The sequence below is a fragment of the Prionailurus viverrinus genome, chromosome A2, assembly GCF_022837055.1.
Source record: "Prionailurus viverrinus isolate Anna chromosome A2, UM_Priviv_1.0, whole genome shotgun sequence".
NCBI lineage: Eukaryota > Metazoa > Chordata > Mammalia > Carnivora > Felidae > Prionailurus > Prionailurus viverrinus.
The window spans coordinates 169,504,610-169,530,716 of NC_062562.1; the positions used below are offsets into that span (position 1 = coordinate 169,504,610).

The 26,107-nt window shown below is 43.5% G+C and overlaps 1 protein-coding gene across 3 annotated transcripts in view; it reads right to left on the reverse strand.

Annotated features, from left to right (window-relative positions):
• The window catches only part of ESYT2 (extended synaptotagmin 2), an 82,701-nt gene extending 57,394 nt beyond the window's left edge, over positions 1-25,307 (reverse strand). For 2 of the 3 annotated variants that reach the window (XM_047830848.1, XM_047830839.1), the window contains exon 1: positions 24,917-25,305. In XM_047830848.1, coding sequence (XP_047686804.1) covers positions 24,917-25,228 — 312 coding nt within the window. In that variant the 5' untranslated portion in view covers positions 25,229-25,305. Of the gene's footprint in view, positions 1-24,916 lie in introns of all 3 variants that reach the window. The other variant, XR_007146435.1, reaches the window with a different exon arrangement.
• Between the last annotated feature and the right edge of the window lie 800 nt (positions 25,308-26,107).

Genomic DNA, 26,107 nt, shown 5'->3' on the forward strand with positions numbered 1-26,107 from the left:
CAAAGATGAGGGCCTTGTCTGGGAGTCCACATGCACAAGGCTGAGTGCATGCAAATCTGCAGGCCACACTACCAGACTTTCAGAGTCCACAAAACGAAGAAGGTTAAGATCATAGAATGAGGTGGTCGATAAGAACAAGCTCCCTTCAAAGCCTTTCATATAAAAGGTTCAGAGGAGCAGGTGAAGGAAGGCAGGTGTTGAAGACCTCGTCCTTGGATGGCTGAGGTAACAAATCTCCCTCCAACTGGGTTTCTGGGAAATCTGTGAGGGCACCATCACTCTTCACTCAAACCCAAGTACACTCAAAGTAACTGCCAGGGCAGTATCATGTGCTGCTGTGTGTGTGGCAGGTTCTGTGCTAAGCTATCAACGTATGTTACCTGAGTTCATTCTTACAACAATCTACACACAGGGACCATTAACTTCCCCGATATACAGGATAGCTACTGACTGGGGATAAAAAAAACCAGATTTGTCTGCCCCTGCTCCTGACTACTTTATTACTAAAGGATGTTGAAAGTGCTATGAAGACAGTTAATCCACAGTCTACTAAATTCTCAGCAGGACATACTCCAATCAAAGAGTAAAGCCTAAACCTCAGATTATATGCCTTAAATTGTATGAAGTACTGGGGCACCTGGGTGGCTTAGTCGGGGGAGCATCTGACTCTTGATTTCAGCTCGGGTCACGATCTTGCAGTGTGTGGACCAAGCTCCCTCTCTCTCTCTGACCCATCCCAACTTGTGCATGCGTCTGCATGCGCCCTCTCTCAAAATAAACTTTAAAAAAACTGCATGAAGTACTAAGTCAGAAGTAGAAAATTTTGTGTTTAATAGTGACCTACTCATCTAGACTCTAGAGGTCAAATACAGTACAAGTCCTGAAACAGCTGACAGCAAAGTTCAACAAGCATGATAGCAATTCACAATAAAACACGATTACCAGACCCACTATTTCTAAAACTAAGAAGCGAGCAATTTAAAGACTGTTTCTATTTAATATTTGCATGAAAGGGCCACGACACTTAAGTAGTAATGATAAAATTTCATATATGTATATTTACCCTTGTGACCCAGCAATCCCATTTCTAAGCAGTTGATTAAATGGGATAAATGACTTCTGCAAAAAAAAAAAAAAAAGTTCCAAAATGAAAACATATGCCTTTTCTAACATTGTTTGATTTCTCTAAGTTCACTGGTATTTCTCAAATTAGGTCTGCCAATGTGCTAGCAAATTCCTATTCATTCTGTCACACTTAAAGCCAGAGTAATGCTATAAAGCTATTGTTTCTTTCTTGCAAACACACACCAGTCCCACAAATTGCCTACAGAATTTACATTTATGTAATACTAAAGCTTCTCTACTCACCATCATGCACCAGGACAGAAATACAGGTTGACTGGTGTGAATTCTGGTTTTGTTACTGCATTTCTGTCCCTGTGCTAGTCTTTAATATACTTGCACATGTATAGACTGTTCTTGTTGAAGAAGAGGCTGAATGAAGCAGCCGGTTTTTGAGCAGTTACTTCTGGCTCTGGCCTGAGCTAGGGATACGACACAGACTTAGACATATGTCTGTCCTTGGGAAGCTCACAGCTGGTGGAGTGGACTGGCGTGGAAAGGTGTGACCACCAGTCCGTGAGAGAAGATCTGGGGGCCAGGGGAGGATCTGATGCTGCCTGGAAGAGTCCACCAGAGATATGGGAAGAACACAGCATGTGACATGGGTTTGGAAAAATTACTTGGGGTTTGCTATGCAAAGAAGAGCCTAGTCTAAGCAAAAATAATGGCATACACAATTTACTCTGGCTGGATTTGAAGATGGACAGAATGGTAAATGCTGAAGCTGAAAAACCAGGTCAGGAACAGCCTGAAATATTTTCTATGCCATGCAAAGGAGTGTTGATTTTATTCTACAGGCAATGAATGGGTCAACACTGGAATGGTCAGGAGAGAAATGATGGAAGATTAGCATTCGAGGAAACACTTTTGCAGTGCCCACAACGTATTCTGGAATTATCAGAAACAGTAGGCAGAGAAACAGCCGCACAAATAAGCCCTCAATACCAGTGAGCTGGCTGGCGCTGAACGTCAAGCCGTCTCCTTGTAGTAGAGTCATCCCAAGGCATTCAATCGTTGAGGTTTTTAATTTACGAGGGATTATTTCAAAGTGCCAAAAAAAATATATCAAAATTGAAGGAAGTCTGTTACTAAATTTTAATTCTATTTACTAAGTCAAAATCTGCTTCTCACTAATACATATTCATAAACATTTGCTTATGTTCTACCAAACAGAATTTAAAGTAGCAAAAACATCGAAGATAAAAACTGGGATATATAGAGAAAATAGAAAACATATCCCTAAACCACAGAGGAACCCATGAACATGTATCATTTGGTTTCAAACCTTACCTTTGAACTTAAAAAAAAAAAAAAAAAAAGCACAAAAAAGCCCTTAAATCTCCTTTATATAAGTCCAATTAAAAAATAAGTTTTCAGGGGCGCCTGGGTGGTGCAGTCGGTTAAGCGTCCGACTTCAGCCAGGTCACGATCTCGCGGTCCGTGAGTTCGAGCTCCGCGTCAGGCTCTGGGCTGATGGCTTGGAGCCTGGAGCCTGTTTCTGATTCTGTGTCTCCCTCTCTCTCTGCCCCTCCCCCATTCATGCTCTGTCTCTGTCCCAAAAATAAAAATAAAATAAAATAAAATAAAAAAAACACGTTGAAAAAAAAAGTTTTCATATTTGTTATTTATATTGTCTCTACAAACTAGAAATAATCATTGTATGATTACTTAAGTTTTGATTATATTTAAAAGTTGACACTACCCAAGAAATCTTTTTAATCTTACCTTTAAAAAGAACAAAGGCATATTTTAGATTCTAATATAATGTTGATATTACCAAAGTTGTTTTGCTTAAAAAAAAATTAAACCAAATATACAAAGACAGAACATTAATTGTGTGCCGGGAACTCTACAGACAGCCACCGTGTCTAACCCTCACCACACTTAGAACAATGAGTGGCTCCATCTAACAGACCATGAAATAGACTCACAGAGGATGACTAATTTGTTCAAAAGCAGGGGAACAGGCCAGAGGGAAGAGACCCAGACTTGAAGGTTGGAAAGTCCTCCCTGTTACACAGGCTGAAGCATAAGGGATGCAGCTGGCTGGAGCACACCTGAAGTTTTCTAACCAAATCATTTTCCCCATTTTTGAACATTAAAAACATAATATGGGCTAATGCTTGAAGTTAAATAAAAGGACTGTCTTTTTTCTTCAAACAGCTCTCCCCTTGAAGACAACGTTAATACTTAGCACTTGTATGGGACTTTACTGCTCAATCCAATGCCCGTAGAGGACTGAGTACCTGCAACTCCACAAAAGTACACCAGCGTATGGGGAATCCTTTTAAATTCCACTTGCATTAGCAACACTGAAACATGAAGTATATGTGCTGTTCACTCCTTCCTTTATTAAAAAAACGTCTAGAATAAAAATCAATACCTAGGAAAGTATGAAGATACATATCTATTACACTGGAAACGTGACTGACTTAATATTTTTAAGTAAAATTCAAAAGATAAATGGGGGCACCTGGGTGGCTCACTTAAGCATCGACTCTTGATTTTAGCCTTCAAGATCTCAGTTTGTGAGCTCGAGCCTGTGTTGGGTTCTGCACAGAGCCTGCTTATGATTCTCTCTCTCCCTCTCTCTCTCTGCCCCTCCCCAATTAGTGCAAGTGCTCTCTCTCTCTAAATAAACATAAAAAAAAAAAAAAAGACAAATGAATAAAGTGATTTTGGAAACCAAATGTCATTAAACTTCAAATAGTAAACTGGCCAATTAAGTTCACCAAACTCATTTATTCACATTCTTTCTCATCCTAAGAAGGATTTGAGCTTCCTCATCTCTGCATAGTCCTTTAGGCACTATCTCAACAAACAAACAAAAACCAACAGCAAAAACACACCCAACATAAAAAAACTCACCAAATTCTTACTTGGGGCAGTGACTGGTTCCAGTCAAAGAATTCTTTCACTATTTGCGGGAAAGGGTAAAGGAGTTTAGTCCACCTGGTACAGCTGTTCAGAGTGCGCCTTTGGAACCTGGGGGAGGTCCCAACCAGCACAAACCCAAGCAAGGCCTACCTCACCAGCCACCCAGCACAATGGAGCAAGAACCACCACCCAGGGACAATCCAAAAACACCAACCTTCCTACACCACGCAATGAGTTCTATAGACGTCTACAAATTGAAAAAACCTAAGCAGGAGTTTTATTTTCTTATCTAAAATTAACATCTCAAAAACCAGGGACAAATGGGGCAAGACTAGAACAGAACCACAGGTTCTAAGAAAACATGAGACACCTATACTTTATCCGTTGTATCACAAGAGAAACTGTTTTCAGGAAACCTTTTAAAGCAATCAGCACATACCTTTGCCTGGAAGTACTACACCACAGGTTTGCTTAAACAGACTTGACCTGCGTTCAAAGAGTTCATGAGCTGGGGAGACACTAAAAATCTTCAAATGTTCACTATTGTTTTGTCTGCATACTGATTAATCTTAAAATCAATACAAATGGAAAGAATCTTGCAGCAAGTTAAAATTACCCAGAAAAAGTCTGGTTAGCACACAAATCAACCAAAGGGAGTCTAAGGTTCCAAGGTACAGAATGACTTGGATTTGGAAATGCTATCAACGAAGGCACAAGTATGGGACGCCAGTGCAAGAGAGAGTGTCAGAAACTGTCCTCACTCGGGGTGCCTGGGTGGCGCAGTCGGTTAAGCGTCCGACTTCAGCCAGGTCACGATCTCGCGGTCCGGGAGTTCGAGCCCCGCGTCGGGCTCTGGGCTGATGGCTCGGAGCCTGGAGCCTGTTTCCGATTCTGTGTCTCCCTCTCGCTCTGCCCCGCCCCTGTTCATGCTCTGTCTCTCTCTGTCCCAAAAATAAATAAAAAACGTTGAAAAAAAAATTAAAAAAAAAAAAAAAAGAAACTGTCTTCACTCTCTTGACCTTGGATCAAGTGGACATTTACAATTCCCTCTATGCACTGCTTCCCTATCCTGACAGACCCAGCCAATAACCTGTGTATGGCCTACTGAGATAAAGTAGAGAGGACCTGGAGAAAAGAAAACCACTACAATTTCTAAATACTATATAATTATGATGAGAAAAAAGGCATTAGAGACAGTACTGAATACTCACATTGGACAAAACTTCCAAATGAAAGGATTTCAAATATTTTCAACTTTAAGTCATCTATCTTGCAGGGTTCTTATTACCTCTTCTTGGTAAACATATCAGTGAGGAGTTCTGAGCATTCTGGCAGATTGGCTGCTGAACTTATCAGTGAGAAAATGACTTAAATGTAAATTGGTACCAACATAAATTTGTGCCTCCAATCTTTCTATAAACTTCTTTACCTATTTTCCAGAAGGGTTATCATAAAAGCTACCTCTCTATATTTCCTCACAACCCCCCAGGTTTTTTTTTTTATTTTTTTCAACGTTTTTTAATTTATTTTTGGGACAGAGAGAGAGCATGAACGGGGGAGGGGCAGAGAGAGAGGGAGACACAGAATCGGAAACAGGCTCCAGGCTCCGAGCCATCAGCCCAGAGCCTGACGCGGGGCTCGAACTCACGGACCGCGAGATCGTGACCTGGCTGAAGTCGGACGCTTAACCGACTGCGCCACTCAGGCGCCCCACAACCCCCCAGTTCTAATCTGCCCTCTCCCACCTTCCCCAGAGGCTCAGTATGCATGCAGATCAGAAAAATTAGAGCCAAGAAATCTTAATAGTTTTTTTCTGAGATACTGGGATTCTTTCTCCTAATAGCTGCTTCTACAAAGAAAGTATTCAAGGTTAAAAACAAGAGAGGGGAATGTTTCTCTCAGAACCTGTCAATCCTGTAATAAAATGTTAAGAGTAGGGTCAAATTTCTCATTTGGATGGTAAAAAGAAATTGCACAAAATACCTCGGTTTATCTATTTCTAGTCCACATAAAAAGTAGGCAGTCAAACTCATTCATGCAGTAAATCCACAGTTGTACTTTTCTCAGTGGTTTGTGTCAGCTTTAGGTGGACTTTAATTACTGTGGATTTGATACACCAAAAAGAATGCTACAGTACAAAGACATTAAAATACTGTAACTGAGCTGGAAAACCCACCTGTTTAAAGGCCTTTTTCTACCAAGAAACATTTTCAAAATTCTCTCCTAGGTGCTTTTTGCATTAGCGAGAAATTTCACTAGGGACTGTAAGGAGCACTAATATTCCTTCAGGGCTTACCTGAGACCACAGGTGGTGACTATGACCGCTCCTTTATATGCTCACCACAAATCTATCAGGGTATATTTGTCGCTTTCCTCTGTGGTCTCAAACTCCAACAGTTCGAAGTAAGAACTGTCTGCTGACCAAAGGAAGGCTGGCTGAAACTCCAATGGAGAGCCACAGCATGGACCAAACCTCAGCTCCATGGTTTTGAGACTCTTCTGGCTCAAGTAATGGCAGAGTACATGAATGACCACTACCTATTTTTGTAGACCAGGAAACATTAAAATAAAAACTAAAAAGCTAGGTTTATCCCAGCACATCTTCTATAATCAAGCTGTCTAAATTATTTGAAAACCAGTTCTTATTTCTAATTCACTAAAAGAATAAATACTTTGAATGAGTTTTACTATGAGGCCTTCTGTAATTTCATATAGTATATCTGCCATGTTGGATGTACTATTCATTCATCCACTTATTTCTGAAGGGAGGCTTTCAATTTCAGTGCATGCACATAATGACAGGAAAATTTAAGCCAGGACTAATATTCAATGGTAGAATCTAAACAGGAACACTTTGTTCCTTCTACCCAGGAGAACAATTAGATAGAAATCCCTTCATCAAAATACTAATGTCAAGAGATTTACTTAATGCCTTACAGGGAAGATGCAGGTCTACGGATATTTTCCAAAGATTTGAAACATATTTCAATAAAATTCCAAAGTCATTTAGACATTCTTTCTTCAACTGCTCAAGAAAAGTCATATAAATTATGTCATAATCTTGATTCAGACTTGAGGTTCTGGCATAAATTACATCAATTTTGCAAATTAAAATGAGTCCAAGAATAGGAAACATGTCTTCTCATCTCCTTCACTAAACATTTAAGACAATCTGGCTGCTTTTGGTTTTAAATTCACATCAAATGCTACTATTCAAATTTATCTGCTTATGTTTTGACTGAAATGGACCAGAAGATAGATATGTAATTGTAGCACTGAATTAATTGCACATGTTCTATATACCAAGTGGAATCAACCCAGCTTTGTTCTACTATTAAAGAAAAAAAGGGGGCACCTGGTGGCTCAGTCAGTTAAGCATCTGACTTCAGCTCAGGTCATGATCTCACAGTTCATGAGTTTGAGCCCGGCATCCAGCTCTGTGCTGACAGCTCAGAGCCTGGAGCCTGCTTCAGATTCTGTGTTTCCCTCTCTCTCTCTGCTCCTCCCCTGATCATTCTCTCTCTCTCTCTCTCTCTCTCTCTCTCTCTCTCTCTCTCTCTCTCTCTCTCTCTCTCTCAAATAAAAAGAAAAAAAAAAACCAACAATAATAAGAAACTATAGGAGTCTGTGAAGTCACAGTCCCCCTTAAGTACAGAACTGACAGGAATACCAAACATCTACACAAACTCAGAAGTCACTTCATGTTTGAAAATTAACTATAAATTTTTCATTTTCAAGAAACTGGTTTATATATTTCTAAGAGCTTAATTTTATTCTCTCACACAGACAGTATATATTTGAAGAGTTATGAGAATGAAGTCACATATCCCAAATCTACCCATTTTCTCTCTTTACTCCTTTATTAGTATGCAATGGAGAACAGTAATCAGGCACTTGGAAACATTAGGGTTTGTTTCCTAAATATAACAATTTATTTTTACTACATGTTTGAAACCAAGATCCTGATACATGCCTATTTGTCATTAACTGTGATCGTGTAATACAGAAATACCTAAAAAACCCCAACACCACCTCCCCACACACACGCCTTCAATTTGGTGTTACAGTGATATCCCAGGGAGAAATATCATGGCTTACTCTATTGTTCTTTCTTTTCTGTACAAGAGGCTTAATGACAGGGAATCTCAGGGAAAAAATTACAAACGTTTTTGTACATCTTTCTTTCTTTCTTTCTTTCTTTCTTTCTCTCTCTCTCTCTCTCTTTCTTTCTTTCAGAGCAAGTGCGCATCTGTGCATGCCAAGTCAGGGAGGATAACAGGAAGAGTAAGAGAGAGAATCTTAAGCAGCCTCCACGCCCAGCACAAAGCCTGATACAGGGCTCAAACTCAGAAACCGTGACCTCATGAGCTGAGCTGAAATCAGGAGTCAGATGCCTAACTGACTGAGCCACCCAGGCACCCCTCTTCCCATCTCGTGATCATATCCTGGACTCTCCCCAAGTCTCCCTAGAAAACCCACTAGTTTATTCACTATATGTGCATCACTACATACAGAAATGATAATTAGATCACTTGTTCATGCACTATATATATGTAACTATATACAGAAACAATAACTAGATCCTAAGATCACCTTCAAGAATTTCTCCTTTTGGAATATTACAGACGTTGTAAAAAGCGCCAAAAGGCCCTGTGTGCACTTCACCCAGTTTCCCCAATGGGTGTATTCTAAACAACTATAGTGCCCCCTCAAAACCAGGAAGTGGATACGGCTTCTACCATTTATCTATCAATCACCCATCACCTCTCTCATTTTCTATCATCTATGTACCACCTCTCTATAACACAGGTCAAAGTCGCAAAAACCACACACTACCTGACTCTATTTACATGGGCTGTCCAGAGCAGGCAAGTCCATAGAGAAAAAAACCGGATCAGTGGTTGCCTAGGGCTCGTGGGAGAGATGTGGAGGGATGGGTATGGAGTTGAAGAGAGGACAAAGTCATTCTAAAACTAGACACTGGTGATGGTTCTATAATACTGTGCTATACTGAAAAGCAATGAAATGTACATTTTAAGTGGCTGAATTGCGTGGTATATGAACCGTATCCCAAATATAGCTGTTACAAAAGAGAAACAAACATACCATTCCCTAAAATACATACTGTGCTACCATACTTCATTTATTTTACTCAGATATTTCCCAAAATAATATCAAAACCAAGTAAGTAACCCCAGAGGCCTAGAGATAAATTAGTAGCCTGAGAGCTCCGTGTTGGTGGATTAACCAACAAACAAGGACACGTTAGTGGTCTACTGGCCCTAAAGGGCACCTGCCCCAATCGCTGGTGAAGAAGGAGCATACAGGGGCATGCCATTATGGGGACCAAATTATTTCTGTATTTAAAAACTTGTATATATGTCAGAACTGAAATATTTGGTGAGGCCATAAAGATACATGAATTTTTACTAGAGGACCCAATGCTTGTATCTCCCCAGAAAACCCCATTCTTCCACTCCCTCACCCCCTCACTCCTTCACCCTTTCACTCCCTCACCTCTTCAGTCCTCCAGTCCCTCACTGCCTCACCCCTCCAGTCCCTCGCAAATTCTCTCCCTCACCCCTTCACCCCTTCAGATCCTCCCCTCTTCACCCCTCCAGGCCCTCACTCTTTTACTCCCATCCACTGGTCCTGATTCATTTTTTATTTTTAAGTGCTTGCAGGGACCTGGCCGATCAATCACTGTACTCCCTCACCACTTTGCAGGTGAAGGATCTGAGCCCCATCCAGTTGGTGCCGGTCAGCAGCCACAGAGCTGGGGTCCACAGAGGACCGGCCTCTGACTCCGACTCCACACCCAGAGCAGCACCAGGCAAGCCCCCCTGAAGCGGTGCCCCCACACTGTTCTGTGGGGCAGCCAGACTCCCCACCCTTCCCTACACAAAAATGAGGCTCTCGTGAAAGTTTTAAAATCCATTTTTCTCCTCTACTTATAATTAAAATCCCCAGTGTCTCCAGCCTGTTCTTCTCCTGAAGCTATAAAATGTAAAACAAATGAAAGAGTGTTCATGACTCATAAAAACATAAATTCACTAAATGGTCACATTTATCAGGTACTTCCCAAGTCACTGAATTGCCAGATGCCATTTCATAGGTGAAGTACGTGAAGCCCAAACTAGAATTTTTCTAGAGCGGTTTACGTCAAGCTCTACTGCTTAAAATTTTACAAATGGCCTCATTTGTAATTTAGCCAGCTAGGCGCTAATAGTAACAGGATTTTCATTTAAAAAGGTTCCATGTTGGGGCACCTGGCTGGCTCAGTCAGCAGAGCATGCGACTCCTGACCTCAGGGTCATGAGTTCAAACCCCACGTTGGTCATGGAGACTACTTAAAATAAAAATTTAAAAAGTGTCATTTAGTATCCAAAATATTCAAATAACTTACAAAACTCAACACCCCCAAAAACAAATAATTAATTTTAAAAATGGGCAGAAGACATGAATACATATTTTTCCAGAGAAAACATATAGATGACCAAAAGAACCACGAAAAGATGTTCAACATCACTCACCATCAGGGAAATACAAACCAAACCCACAATGAGATACCACCTCACCCCTGTCAGAACGGCTAAAATTAACAACACAAGAAACAACAGGTGTTGGTGAGGATGAGGAGAAAGGGAAACTGAGTTACACTGTTGGTGGGAATGCAAACTGGTGCAGCCACTCTGGGAAACAGTATGGAGGTTCCTCAAAAAGTTAAAAATAGAACTACCTACGACCCAGCAAGAGCATTACTGGGTATTTACCCAAAGGACACAAAATACTGATTCGAAGAGATGCACACCCCCCGATGTTTTTAGCAGCATTAGCAGCAATGGCCAAATTACTGAAAAAGCCCAAATGTCCACTGACTAATGCATGGATACAGATGTGGTATATACATGCATATATTACATATAGAGTACGAGGTATATATTTATAATATATGCACACATATACACAATGGAATACTAAGCCATTAAAAAAAGAATGGAATCTTGCCGTTTACAACGTGCATTATGTTACATACGCTATACGGTACTATGCTAGGTGAAATAAGTCAGTCAGAGAAAGACAAATACCATATAATTTCATTCATATGTGGAATTTAAGAAACAAACCAAATAAACGTAGGGGGGAAAAGAGAGAGGAAAACCAAGTAACAGACTCTTAACTCCAGAGAACAAATTGATGGTTACCAAAGGGAGACGGGGATTAAGGAGGTACGGGCTGTGATGTGCACTGCGCGTTGTACGAAAAGTGTTGAACCACTGAATTCCACACCTCATACTAATATTACGCTGTATGTTAATTAACAGGCATTTAAATAAAAACTCGGGGGAGAAACCCATAGACATTTAAAATATTTACCTAAGGATACATTTTGAAACAAAATTACACAAAACGTGACACCTAATCCCTTTCTGCCGAATCTATTTTCCCATCCCACTTCCAAATCACACTCAGCAACAGAAAATATTTTCCTTCGAAATTTTATAGGGCAATCAATATATGAGGAGTTCACAAATCTAGTTTTCCTTATAAATAACGTTAGCTTAAAGCTGAGGAGTACCTTGAAGCAGACCGATTCTGCTGAGAACAATTAGAAACATGCTCGTGCACACGTGCTCACACTCACACATGCATATACATGCCAGAAGATACTGGAAATCTGCCAAGGCATGAAGGCCCAGAGGGGCCAACTTGCAGGGTAGAAGGCACTACGGTGGGGAGCCGACCTTCTGAGACTGTCTTCCCCCCCAGGGATGTGGTACAAGAGGTTGAGAAAGGGGCTGAGAAGCAGGGAAGCCACAGAGTTAACGCAAACACTACAAGACCAGAGAGACAAGAATCGGGAGAGCTGGGTCGGCTGAGCAACAGACTCCAGGATCTGAGATCCTCAGGAGGGGGAAGTGAGCTTATCTGACAGTTTCACCCGTGAGGTAGCTGCCAAACTCTTAAGCTACTCAGGGCAAGAAGCTAGCCTCTAGCAGGCAAAAGAGCTTGGCAGGCTCCTCATACTGAGGAAGCAAAACCGGGACTCTGAGGGTGACCGAAGAGGGACTCAGTCAACACTGCGTGTCTTCGGGGCTAAGCCTGAAAGCGGATGAGAGCAGACTAGATGAGAGCGGTCCGCAACTTGCCCTCGGGCTAACCCAGAACCTTGTTAGATTAAGCTGATCTGTTCCCACACTGCCCTAACTTAGAGGGTAGGGGGAACCCTCTCTGGAGGACAGGAACAGCATTCAGAGCTGGGATATACTGTACACATTTACAACCAGTTCTGAGATTGCCAACTTTGGGATGTAAATATTTCCAAACGGCCAATTTCAGGCTAAGAAAACTCACTAAATGTGGAGTTGGGAAGTTAGTTATCGTGGAAATGCAAACCAACCCACAATGAGACACTTCACATCTACCAGGACGGCTATAATCAAAAAGACAAAAAGTAGCAAGTGTTTGTGGGGCGCCTAGCTGACTCAGTCAGTGGAGTCTGTGAATCTTATCTTGGGAGTCTTGAGTTCGAGCCCCATGTTGGGCATGGAGATTACTTAAAAGAAAAAAATATTTTGTTAGTGCCCACTGGTGACGGTTAAAAGCTGAATAAAGACTAAAAACAAAAACACAAGTGTTGGCAGGTATGTAAGAGGAACTGGAACTTCTCCGCCCTGTTGGTGACAATGTAAAATGTTCCCATTATTGTAGAATCGTTCGGCAGTTTCTCAAAAACATGAGCCCAGCAATTGCACTTCTTGGTACACACCCTCCCCCTGCAAACTGACAACAGGTATTCAAATAAAAATTTGTACAGAAATGTTCACAGTGCCATTCACAATAGCCAAGAGACAGAAAAAACCCCAACGTTCATCAATGGATAGGATGATAAACAAACAGATAAACAAATTGTGGTAGGTCCATATAATGGAATATTATTCCCCATAGAAAGAAACGACACACACTGCAGGGTAGAATCTTTAAAATATTATGCTAAGTGAAACAAGCCAGACACAAAAAGTCACATATTGTAGGATTCCATTTTTAGGAAATATTCAGAACAGGGAAATCAGAGACAGAAGCAGTGGCTGCACAGGTGGGGGGACAGTGATGTAAATGTTTTGGGATCAGACAGAAGTGATAGGTGCACAACACTGTGAAGGAACTAAATGACACCGAATTATACATTTTTTAAAAGTTAATTTTGTTATTTGAATTTTATTGCAATCAAAATAAAGATAGGAATTATCAAGCCAGGAAAAACAAGGAGGAACCTTAGATACATATTGCTGAAGTGAAAGAGGCCAATCTAAAAAGGCCACATACAATATAATCCCAACCATTTGGCATTCTGGAGAAAGCAAAACAACAATAAAAAGACCAGTAACCACCTGGGGGTTTGGGAGAGGGAGGGAAAAACAGAGGGATTTTTAAGGTACAGAAGTTTTTCGGGCAGTGACTCCTAATTTAAAGTATTGATTTTAGGTAAATGAATCAACAGTTTCAGTAACTGTAACAAATATGCCACACTAATATCCTGGCTCCCAAGTATCCGGACATAGGTAGTGTTGTCAGCTCAGTAATGTCGCCCCCCCCCCCCCCCCCCCCCGCAAAGAGATATATGACGCAATCCCTAGAACCTGTGAACGTTGCCTTATGTGGCAAAAAAAGGACTTTCAGATGTGACAAATTAGGGATCCTAAATCGGGAAGAGTAGCCTAGATAATCCAGGTGGGCCCTAACACAATCATAGCATCCTTCCAGACGGCAATGTGATGATGGAAACAGCTGCTGGCTTTGAAGGCAGAGAGGGGGCCAGGAGCTCAGGAATGCAGCCCTAGAAGCTGGGAGCACAGCCCTGCTGACCCTTTGTCTCAGCCCATAGGGACTTGTGGCTTCCAGGCTTGTGGAAGATAAATTTGTGTTGTTTTAAACCACCAAGTCTGCAGTTATTTGTTATCGTGATGCCAGTGCAGGCGGCAAGCAAAGATGGGCTGTAACCCTTTCCCTCCTGCTCTGTTCACTATGAAATTACTATCTATAGGTGCTTCCTTTTAAACTACTTCATATGCATAGCAAGATTCAGTCCTTTATTTCCCCCAGTGTGAAACAGCAAGCTGACTCAAGCTATTACATAAAATCAACACTTTGTATTAAGTACTGGATAGATTTCATGATCTTTATATACATGAAAAAATAACTAGAAATTATATTGTCATTTACGGTTTGGATTACATTTGGGCTTTTCCTTTTAAAAACCCAGTACTCAGGGGTACCTGAGTGGCTCAGTCAGTTAAGCGTCCAACTTCGGCTCAGGTCATGATCTTGGCAGTTTGTGGGTTCAAGCCCCGCATCTGGCTCCGTGCTGACAGCTCAGAGCCTGGAGCCTGCTTCAGATTCCGTGTCTCACTCTCTGCCCCTTGCCGGCTAGCACTCTGTCTCTCTCAAAAAATAAATAAACATTAAAAAATAATAACAAAGAAAAAAAAAACCAGTACTCAGGTAGTTACTTAGAAATTGTTAACAGATCTTATGTACTCACTGCTGGGCATTTAAATATTTATAGCACAAATGAAATACATTAACAAACTCAGTAGGCAATTCACTTCAAATATTTACAATGGCAACATGGGCATTATGTAACAATTTACAAGCTGAGTGTAGAAAGTCCTAAGAAGACAAGCAATTGGTAGTTCACTGTTCCAAAAATTCACTGGATTTACAGAGTAAACTGTATAGAAATGCATTCTGCAAGACGCTATAGTGGAATATAAAAAGCCTTGTCTTCCAAGTCCTATGCTACACACAAGTACACCACAAAGCAGATTTAATTAAATGCTTTAACAAATACGTAAGTAAAGTTCAGGAAGAAAACAGAAGATAAGAGTATTACTCTGATCAATAATTTTAGCAATTTGATGCTGGTATCTCAGAATATGAGCAGCATAAATGAAAACCAGTATACCACATACTCCAGTGCAGTATTTATGGGATGAAGCAAGTTGGACATTCTCTTGTCACATCACTGGATTTATCTTGTACAGTTCTACCTTATTTTGGGAAACCTAAAACATCACCCCCGAGATGCAAACAGAAGGAAACAACGCCACAGATAATACAGGTTAAACTATTAGCTTAATTAATAAACTAAATTAATAATTCTGGGTCACTCCTGACCCAGAATAGGAATGCATTTTCGAATCCCCACTTTGGTCACTAACCAGCACGGTTTCACCAGAGGAAGGAAGGGAGTGCTAGAATGAACAAAGATTCCAAGATGACACTTCAGAATGGAACTACAGTATACACTGCATCAGGGCAGCTGCGGACGGAGGGAAAATTAATCTTGTCCTCAGGATAGTATTTAAGGAAGCAGCAGCAAGGATGAGGGTTAATAACATAGGTTCCTGGGCTACCATTTTAGGGATATACAGAAGACAGAAATTATAAGTAGCACTTCTGACCGTGAATAATAACAAAGCATTAAGGTAGATAAACTCCTAGCAACAAAAACAACAAACCGCAGTGAAACAGAAACAAAGAGAAACTCCAGGTCCCCTCTGCCCTCTTCTAGCTGACGTGGGGGAGAAGGTGGTAAGGTGGGTAAGAGGCCCGGCAGCAGGAAACTGGCAGCAACACCAGGGCTTCTAAAAGGGAGCATTGGGGCGCCTGGGTGGCGCAGTCGGTTAAGCGTCCGACTTCAGCCAGGTCACGATCTCGCGGTCCGTGAGTTCGAGTCCCGCGTCAGGCTCTGGGCTGATGGCTCAGAGCCTGGAGCCTGTTTCCGATTCTGTGTCTCCCTCTCTCTCTGCCCCTCCCCCGTTCATGCTCTGTCTCTCTCTGTCCCAAAAATAAATAAACGTTGAAAAAAAAATTAAAAAAAAAATAAAAGGGAGCATCAATCACTCAGATCACTAACTCAAGGGCAAAGGCACTGCTGGCCGCCACTGCCCTGCCAGGGCCAGCATGGCCCTCGGTCTTTCCTCATTCCAGCCTCATAACCACATCATGGGTTTTTGTTTCATGGCTCATTTCAATGTGTATCTAATGATGAGGAAACTAAGGTTCTAAAAGGTGTGACTGACTTCCCCAAGTGCACAGAGTCGGGAGGGGACTGGACTCAGACGGGAACCCAGAGCTACCAGGTCCAGAGCCTGCTTCTCCAGTGTGCACCTAAGCCACAATGCCATCACAAGGGAGACCGGTGCCATGAGGGCAGCCCATTCATCTGCCAGTGGCACACACCAGTCAGTGACCGAGGGCTGCCTAACACTGGTCACATGGCTAATGACACAAAGTCAATGACAATCCAGCAAGTCTCAGCAATCTCCAAGGAGCCATCATGACACTGTACTACGTGAAACCACTAATCCAGTTTAAAATATTCCTCCTGTTAACAAACTTTACTATCCCAACACAGCACAGAGAAAAAAAGCTAGTGAAGCTGAGACACCCCCCCCCCCCCCCATGTCCGGAGAATGCTTTTTTTCTGAAGGTTATTCACATAAGAGGGGATCTGGATGAATCAACTGTGCATTTGAACATCAACATCATTCAAAAATAAACACTGCCCTCCAAAGTCAGACTTTTGTCTATAAAATTATCATGCTACTCTCATGAGTTCAAAAACAGTTCATATTCTGGAACATATCTGGTAAATAGCTCAAGCAAATAATGTTTCAGAACCTGAAAAGAGCAGAATATTAAATACATCTCAAATTCTAGTTTTATTTTCTCAGTATGTAATATCTAACAATCTTGAATCCAGAATTTATCAAATACCATCTAAATAAAACACAGCATCCCCGTAAAATAGGTAATATTGCAATAACCAAAGACGTATTTTGAATAATGACATGATGTCCACAATGTAATGCTCAATGAAGGAGGATACAACACATACATGTATATCCATATACATCAGAGATTCAGAAAATCATCAAGAAGTTAGTAACGGTCCTCACTAGTTTGCAGGATGCAGGTGACTTTTTCCTCCTTACTCTTCTCCAAAGTTTGAAATGTTCTACAGTGAGGATGCCTTCTTCTATTAGAAAGATTATATGTTTATGAGAAACAAAGAAAAACATAATTGTGTATTCATTAAAAGTGGGTAAGAGAGGCACCTGGGTGGCTCAGTCGGCTGAGTGTCCCAAGTCTTGATCTCTGCTCAGGTCATGATCTCACAATCCGTGGGTTCGAGCTCCACGTCAGGCTCTGTGCTGAGTGTGCAGCCTGCTTGGGATTCTCTCTTCCCCTCTCTCTGCCCCTCCCCTGCTTACATTCTCTCCATATCTCCCCCAAAATAAATAAACTTAAAAAAAAATAGGTAAGAGGAACTTCACTTAGTGATTGAGCAAACAAAAAGAACTTTGAGTTCAACTACAATGACAGTTTTGCAAATAATAAAAAGGAAAACACAGTGTGAACTGTCGGATTAGTATTTCCACACTTGCTATTTGCGTGGCTGTCACCAATTCCCACATGTAGTCACCAGGACAGCACTGCTCCTGACACACAGAGTGCACTCAATATGTGTGCTGTTACTTTGCTCAGATACTCTGGTCTGCACACCCTGCTGTAATCCATCAGGTGCTGAACTGTGGGTTGCAGAGGTGTCCACCCTGAGTGATCATAAAACTGCCTTTTGCAAAGCAGGCAAAGACAGCAGAGCATAAAATTGGAAGTACAAGCATAGCTAGTTCAACAAACCCTAAATAAAGTTTTAGTCCTCATCAATAAAATCTTTGATTTTATTAAAGACTCTAGATGTTACCTTAGTAAATGTACAAAATGTTCTAAGTGGCGTAATTTTAAAAAAAAATGAACATAACACCCCACCAACAGAAAGACCTGAGAAAGGTCTGCCTTTCCTTTTTCCATACAAACTTAAGAGTCAAGAAAACTTAAATCCTAAACCACATTTTCCTGAACAAATGATTTTTAGTATGGCTCATCACAAAGAGAAAAATTTGCAATAACAATCCCATTCAAGGTTGTAATTTTCCATCAACTACTATTATGGGTGATTTGGAATTATGAATGATATTTTTAATATTTTTTTCCTGGATTAAGGAAACAAGTACCTATTACTTTCACTTAAAAAAAAAAAAACTACAAATGCATACTATGACTAAAACTAGGATCACATATACACCTGTATTCTTACCAATGGGTATATTCTTGAGTTTCTAAGGCCTGTCTTACTCACGTTTGTTTCTAGCACCTTAGCAGGAGCCCTGGAACATAAATGTTGGTTGAAGTTAATAAATGAATCCATACAGGCTCTTTTCTAATCCCCAGGCATAAATCAAGCTGCTTCCTTAAAATGTAATCTCTAGGAAAAATTCACAAAAATAAATGGGTTTCCTTAAAAAAAACAGGACTTTTTTAACGCAAGAAAAATAAATGAAAAAGGTCAGTGACAGGGAGAAACAGCACAAGAAAACTCACAAAGAAAACATGTTTAATGGAAAAGTGATGGCACACGAAAGAAACCACTGATACTGTTTATGTAAGAACTGTGCCCCACCCAATCCAAAAGAACACAAGGTGACTCATTACTTAAGCACAATAAGACCGTTAGAGAGAATGGTCTGTTCAAGGAAGGTGGGCTGCACTTCCAGCTCCCTCCAGGTGAAGTGCTCAACAACCCAACAATAATCTTGGCTTGTTCTGGCAGCTGAAGCAAGAAGAGAATTCCACTCCACTGCACAAGAGCTTCCATTTTCTGATTTCACAAGCTTGATTCTGAATACATCACTATCTCCCCTTCCTCCAATGCCAAAACACTCTGAGTCTCAAGAGCAGTATTTATATCTATGCCTAGCACAGGCTCCCTGTGAACTGGGAGATCTGCCCTGAGAACGGGGGACCCCGGCTGGAGCACATCTACTCCTCACCCCTGACCCCATAGCAACTGATGAGCCTCTACTGCCTTCCATCACCTTCCCATATAGCTCCCTCCAGATGGGACAGTCCAGGTGGGCTCTGATGTTCCCACCACAGGATATGCCTGATTTCCCACTTGGGCGCTGTTATCTTGCTATTCCCACAGAATATAATGCCATGCCCTTCTATTCTTAAATGTCCATAAATATGTCTATACGCATGTCTATATGCACCACTAAGCATGGCACTGGGGCCATCACATCCTGCCTCCTATCTACCCAAAAGATAGCACACACATAAAGGCAAGATGACCTCTTATATTTCTGCATATAATAGGTCCTCAGATCTTTAAAAAAAATTTTTTTTAACTTTATTGATTTATTTTTGAGATAGAGACAGAGTGTGAGTGTGGAAGGGGCAGAGAGAGAGAGGGAGACAGAATCCGAAGCAGGCTTCAGGCTCTGAGCTGTCAGCATGGCCCGATGCGGGGCTCCAACTCACGAACTGTGAGATCATGACCTGAGCCAAAGTCAGATACCCAACCGACTGAGCCACCCAGGTGCCCCCAGATCTTTAAATGGATAAAAGGAAATTCACCTGAGGCAGCACTGTGTCATGGATCTAAAAAAGGTAATGATTTAGCAAAATATAATAAAACGCAAAAGACCACAAAAAAATACATTCTAAAATCATGCTATGATAAAATGAATCTAATATACAACAAACCATTCTATACCCTAAAAGTCTTAAACATACATAAGTATGTATCAATACCTTGAATCAAAGGAGTTTAGAATAACAGAAAACCACACATTTAAGCTATTTATATCTTTGAAAGATGACTTCTATGTCATTCAATCAGAATTTATTTAGACATTCTGGTACCAACGTTTACAGTAACATTAGGGTCAAGGTAGTAACATTTACCTCCCTAGTTATCATTCTTAAGCCTACACTGTTCATCAAATATTCTCTAAAAATGCCTCCAAATTTAAGTTGGAACAATAATTTTTACAGCTGCAACAGTTTTACACTATATTGCACACCTGAAACTGATGTAACACTGTATGTTAACTAGAGTGGAATTAAAAAAACTGAATAAAATGTAGAGTCACAACACAGTTTTTAGTCGGAATTCCACAAGCAAGGATGTATGCATGGCTTACTCTGTATTGTAACTAATTTTCTTTTTCACTTATTTTTAAAAGTTTATTTTTTTGAAAAAGTATGTGAACAGGGGAGTGTGGCAGAGGGAGAGAGAGAACCCCACAGGCTCTATACCGCCAGCAGTGTGAAAAATCTAAATTATTTAGATAAATAGAGGCTTGAACCCACAAACTGTGAGATCATGACCTGAGCTGAAGTCAGACACTCAACCGACTGAGCCATGCAGACACCCTTATTTTTTTTTACTTTAGAGAGAGACAGTGTGTGTACAAGAGAGAGCAGGGGAGGGACAAAGGGTGAATCTTAAGCAGACTCCACGCAACCCTGGGATCATGACATGAGCAGAAATCAAGAGTCAGATGCTTAACAGACTGAGCCACCCAGGTGCCCCTGATACTCTTTAATAGCACTACTGAGATATAATGCACACACCACGCTGATATAGGAAACAAAGGCAAATGAAAAATTAAATTTCCTTACTGACTACAGCCCATTGACAAGTCCTTGAAACAGGTAGAGTGACATTCCTCTAGGAATTCAATGATGACACTTTGCTAAGGGCACAAGGTTATCTTAGCGGACTCCCCAGGATCCTGTAAGCCTACTCTAACATACAAAAATTCCTTTGGAAACCTCTTTTATCACCACCTTCCCCACCCCCCCCAAGATACATGTTGGCAATCAGCCTCCAAGCTCATATGGCCCAATGATGTACATCTGAAGGGTTTCAAGACTGAGTTTTTACTAACAGTAATAAACAACCTTTTCCTAACAGCAGCTAGCCCCTCAAGGTCCTGAAAACCTGTTTCCAAAATACCTCAGAGACTATCCCTAACCCCCTCCCAACCTGATGGCATATACTTAGTCACTCTTCATAACCCCAGTGAAGCTCTTTCTGCCCACAGGTCCTGTCCCTGTGTTTTAAAAAAACAAAAACAATCCCCCCCCCCCACAAAAAAAAACTCCACCTTTTGCACCAAAGACATTTCAAGAATTCTTTCTTGGCCGTCAGCTCCAGACACCTTTCCCCACCACTCTAAAACCGCATCAATACCATTTGCTCATTTAAAGTATACAATTCGGGGGTGCCTAGGTGGTTCAGGGGGTGATCTCACAGTTGTGGGTTAGAGCCCCAAATTGGGCTCGCTGCGGTCACTGTGGAGCAGATTAGGATCCTCTGTCCTCCTCTCTCGCTTCCACTCTCTCAAAAATAAAAATATTCAAAGTGTACAATTCAATGGTTTTTAGCATATTCACAATGTCTGTGATATTATTCGAAGTTAAATGTTGTGACCAATGTAGAGATCATGAAAACCTCCAGAAAAGACAGGTTCACTAGGCCTAACAAGAACACTATAGTTTTTCAAAACTGGTTCTTTGCAGGAGATCTGTATTTTATAAACATACTTAACACAATGTTAATATACTCCATATATTTCTAATTCCTATATTTATTCCTAGTTCAGTCCTAGCTCTATATTCTCCCATCTCACAATGTAAAGTGAAACTAATATTAGTCTAAAACAGAAGTATTATTAAAACCAGAGCATACAAGTTGATGAATGCATATACCTTAAATTTAAATCCATTATTCAGTTTCAACTAAAGAGATATTATTGCTTTATGTGTGCCACACTTGGGGCATTCTGTTCCCACTTGATGAAGCATTTAGTCCACATACTCGGAGCAAAGCAGTGTGCACAGTCCTCCTCTGTGAACAGCAGTGCCAGTATAAATTAAAAAACCCAAAGCAGCATCGCATCCCCATCACAGCCATCAGGAGGGCTCTAACATCTTTTCAAAGCACATCATCACTCTAGGATCTAAGTGCTAAAGTTGCAACCACAGTTTAAAATAGCTCAACTGTTGTTCCTGAATTAGCTACATGGACTATTTTGTTACAAATCTTCACCAAATTTTATTAAAGTCAAGGATTAACACTGAGAATAAAAACAAATACTTGCCGTTCCTTCACATGAGACCAAAGTGTCTTCTTTTCTCTTGTTCATTTGATCCTTGGCCTGTATGTACTCAGCTCTGGCTAGAGATCAACTCTGGACTTCCCAGAACTATGGGAAGCTGACACGACAGCTCTCCCCTCAAAAAGCCTAACAAGGAAGCCCAGTGCTTTAAATCTCAAATACCAAAGTATGAAAGTAATAAAAGACCAAGTGTCAAAAGAGTTAAGTAGTACTGTATATGATAGATTTGGGTCTCTCTCTCTCTTTTTTTAATGCTTATTTACTTTTCACACACACACACGACACACAACAAAATGAGAATGGGCCAGGGGCAGAGAGAGCGGGACACACAGAATCCGAAGAAGGCTCCAGGCTCTGCACTGATATCAGTCCGCCCAATGTGCGGCTTGAACTCAGGCTGAGATGACTGAGCCCCCAGGCTTTCTATTTGCAGCCATACAATCAGCATGTACTGGCAGCTTACTGTAAAAGCAGGAAAGGGGCAGACTTCACCCTACCAAGTTCTACTATTTCAAATAAATACAAATAGCAGTGGAAAACTGTCTTTATTCAACTCTATAAAATCTCTTCAAGAATATTCTTTACCTGTGGTCTCATTTTATAGGACCCAACTAACACAGGGTAGACACACACCACCATGACAAAAGGCCAGTCTTTGATCCATCAACTCAAACTTTTTCCCTTTTTATGGGAAAAAAGTGAGTAACAATAACATGGCTTATATAAAAAGCTGTAGGACCAAAGTCTTACAGGATTATCACATGTTAATTGAGAGCCATTTTGCATATCCTTAATTACAAACGGTATATATTTTTTCTCTTTTACTCCATATCCAGTATAAATTGTTACTTTACACATAAAAATGGTCGGTGAATGTATCCACAAGTGAGGTTAGGAAGTGAGTACCACATTAGTTCATGTTTTCCTAGGATTCCACCCGGCTATGAATCACAGTTGTCAATGACACACCATGAAAACACGTACAGATAAATCCTATTCAAAGCAAGATACCGCTCCAAAGTTCAGAAGCCCAAGGACCAGAGTATGCACAGTAAAAGTATTACTAATATAGATATCATGACTTTCCTTAGACAAAGTTTCTTGTTGATCTGCTCCCTAGCTATAGCAGAAAAGCAGGCACACTTCCGGACAGTGTGATTCACTGGTTTTATTATGACAATAACGGAGGGGTATTACAATTTATTGTATTACAATATCTCTCTCAAACCCCAGACTCCTAATGCTTTTCTTGGATATGATCACCGTGAAATTTTACGTTAATCCAGAAATTTTCTAAGCAGCGCAGGCATGTTTGAGTGGGGGGGCGGGGGGGGGGGGGGGGAGGTGCACAAATACAAATTTGGAATAAACAAGTGAAAAGCTATGGAGAAAACGTAAATTCTATGAGATGAACATCGTGCTTCATCAGTTGGAGTCACAAAGGAAAAACCCAAGAAAAGAATCTCTGGCTAATCACCCTTTTATTCTGTTTAAAAAAAAAAAAAAAAAAAAAAAAGGAATTTGTCCTGTCCGTCAACATGGTATTTTTTCATTTGCTACGTGAAACTAGTGTGCATTTCACAAGGATTTTTACAGGCAAACTTGACATTAGCCATTCCTGTTCATTTCAGCCCGGATCATGCCGCCTTTCGGTACCGTCTCTACTCTGTGTTTTAGCTCCTTTGCGACCTCCTCTAGCTTGCTGTAACATCGACACAGATGCCGCTTACAAGCCCTGCGTTTCCAAAGTGCTTTCCAGGCCCGGTCACTGACTTCTCTGCCACACCTCCCGCGCCCTCCCCGCTCGCTTCCAGCTAAACGCAGCGATTCTGCTTCTCCAACCTACGATCGGACCACACAGGCGCCGAGTATCGACAGAACGTTCAACCCCAAAGGTCCCCGACTAGGGGGTTCTCGGTTTGTCATCCCCACGCAGTGTCCGTCGGGCTCCGGGCGGCCTGGGTCACACACCGCATGCCTGACTCCCCACGCGTCTTATGACTGGAAACAGCGCTCACTCTCCAAGCCCTTCTCTCCTCGCAAGGAAAGTGACCCTTCTGAATTTCACGGCGGGCCATATTCACGCCCAGTTTACACCGAGCCTCACGCGAACGTCATTTAAAAACAAGCACCGTCTCCTGCCGTCAGGACTGTGACAGCAACTCGCGGGTAACACCGAGTCAGGGCGTGACGATTAGAGGACACCCACTGCACTAGTTCCCTTGCCGCAGAAATAAGTTATGCGGACAAGTGCCGGACGTAAAAATAAAATAATCAATATCACGACTCCTGCTCTTAGCACTAAAGTTCCCCACCCCCCCTCCCAATTCACTTCGGAATCCAGTCCACCCTACGCGAGTCTGACGTTACCCGAGAAAAAACCGAAACACACTTTCAGTTATCTTAACAACAGCAGATCTTCCGGAGGGCCTTCCGGCTCCCCTGTGCCAGGAACGATCAAGAAATGACACTCTCCCCGGAGCAGGAAAAACCAACTTCTCCGGGAGCACGGGAGAGCCGCCGGGCTCCAGGCCGCGGCGCCGCCGCCCAGAGCGCGCACATTCCAGAGCTCGCCGAGGTTAGGGCCCGGCTCCCGCGGCGCAGCCACCTCAGGAAAGCACGCCACGCACTTCACCCGTGCAGCTCCGCGCGGGACTGGGGGCGCGGACCGGGACATGGGGCTGGGGAGGGACGCGGCCGGGCGGGGGCGGCGACAGTGGCGAGGACGCCTGACAGGTACCGGGGCGCGGGGAGCCGGGCGGCGGTCAGGCTCGGACCCGCGGAAACCGACGGCGGGGCGGACCAGTGGCCCCGGGCGGTGCGGAGCCGGGGTCCCGGCGGGCACCCGACCCCAGCCCGGGCGGGGAGCCGGCACTCACCCAGGCCGGCAGGTCGCAGGCGCGCACCCCCAGGCGCACGGCGCGCTCCTCGTCCTCCAGCAGCGCCAGCGCGCGGCACAGGCGGGTCGCCTTGAGGCCGCGGCTCCTCCGGCACCACACGAGCAGCCCGAGCGCCAGCAGCACCCAGCTGAAGCTCAGGCCCAGGTAGCCCAGCGCGTACACCGGCAGCAGCAGCGCGAAGCTGCGCGCCAGCTGCGCCAGCAGCCCCGCTACGTCCACGCTCAGCGCCGCGCCCGGGGACTCGGCCCGGGCAGCGCCCGCCTCGGGGCCGCGGTCCCCGGCGCCGCTCATCGCGCAGCGCTCGCGTCCCTACCCCGCCGCGGCGCCTCAGCCCGCGCACCAGCGCCCCTCTGAGGGGGCCGCGCCGCCGCTACCGCCCGCCCGCGCTTCCGCCCGCGGGCGGCGTACGACGCAAGCACGCAAGTTGGGCGGGGAGGCGGCCGGCCGCGGCCCTGGGTCACCACGCGGGGTGGGCGGGGGCTGATGGGTGACGTCATCATGCGGGCAAGACCTGAGGCTGGAGTGGGCGGGGTCAACGTGAACGTCACCGCGCGAGGTGGGCGTCACCGCGCGAGGTGGGCGTCACCGCGCGAGGTGGGCGTCACCGCGCGAGGTGGGCGTCACCGCGCGAGGTGGGCGTCACCGCGCGAGGTGGGCGTCACCGCGCGAGGTGGGCGTCACCGCGCGAGGTGGGCGTCACCGCGCGAGGTGGGCGTCACCGCGCGAGGTGGGCGCCACGGCGGCGGCCGGGCGAGGCCCTAGACCCGAGCCACGGACTCACGGTGGGTGGGCGGGGCCGGGCTGCTACCTCATCGCGGGGGCGGGCGGGCGCCGTAGGAGGCGGGAGTGGGTGGGGCTGGCACGGAAAACACTCTGGGCGTGCGGGGCGCCGCTGAGACGGCGGGGCGCGTCGTCACGTGGGTGGGTGGGTGGGGTGCCGCTGGGGCGGCAGGGCGCGGTCCTGCATCTAGGGCGCGTACCTACGCTGCGTGAGCGGGACCTCCCTGCTTACGCTTCCGCAAGGGCGGGTAGGTGCGTGACCGCGCGGGGAGGCGGTGGCCCGGACGGGCGCCCGGTGGCCGCGTGACCTTGGGGGGCATTCTCTGGAAGGCCTTTGTGGAACGAGAAGTGCACGTTCCAGCGTGTGTCTTACACTTGCCCACTTTCCGG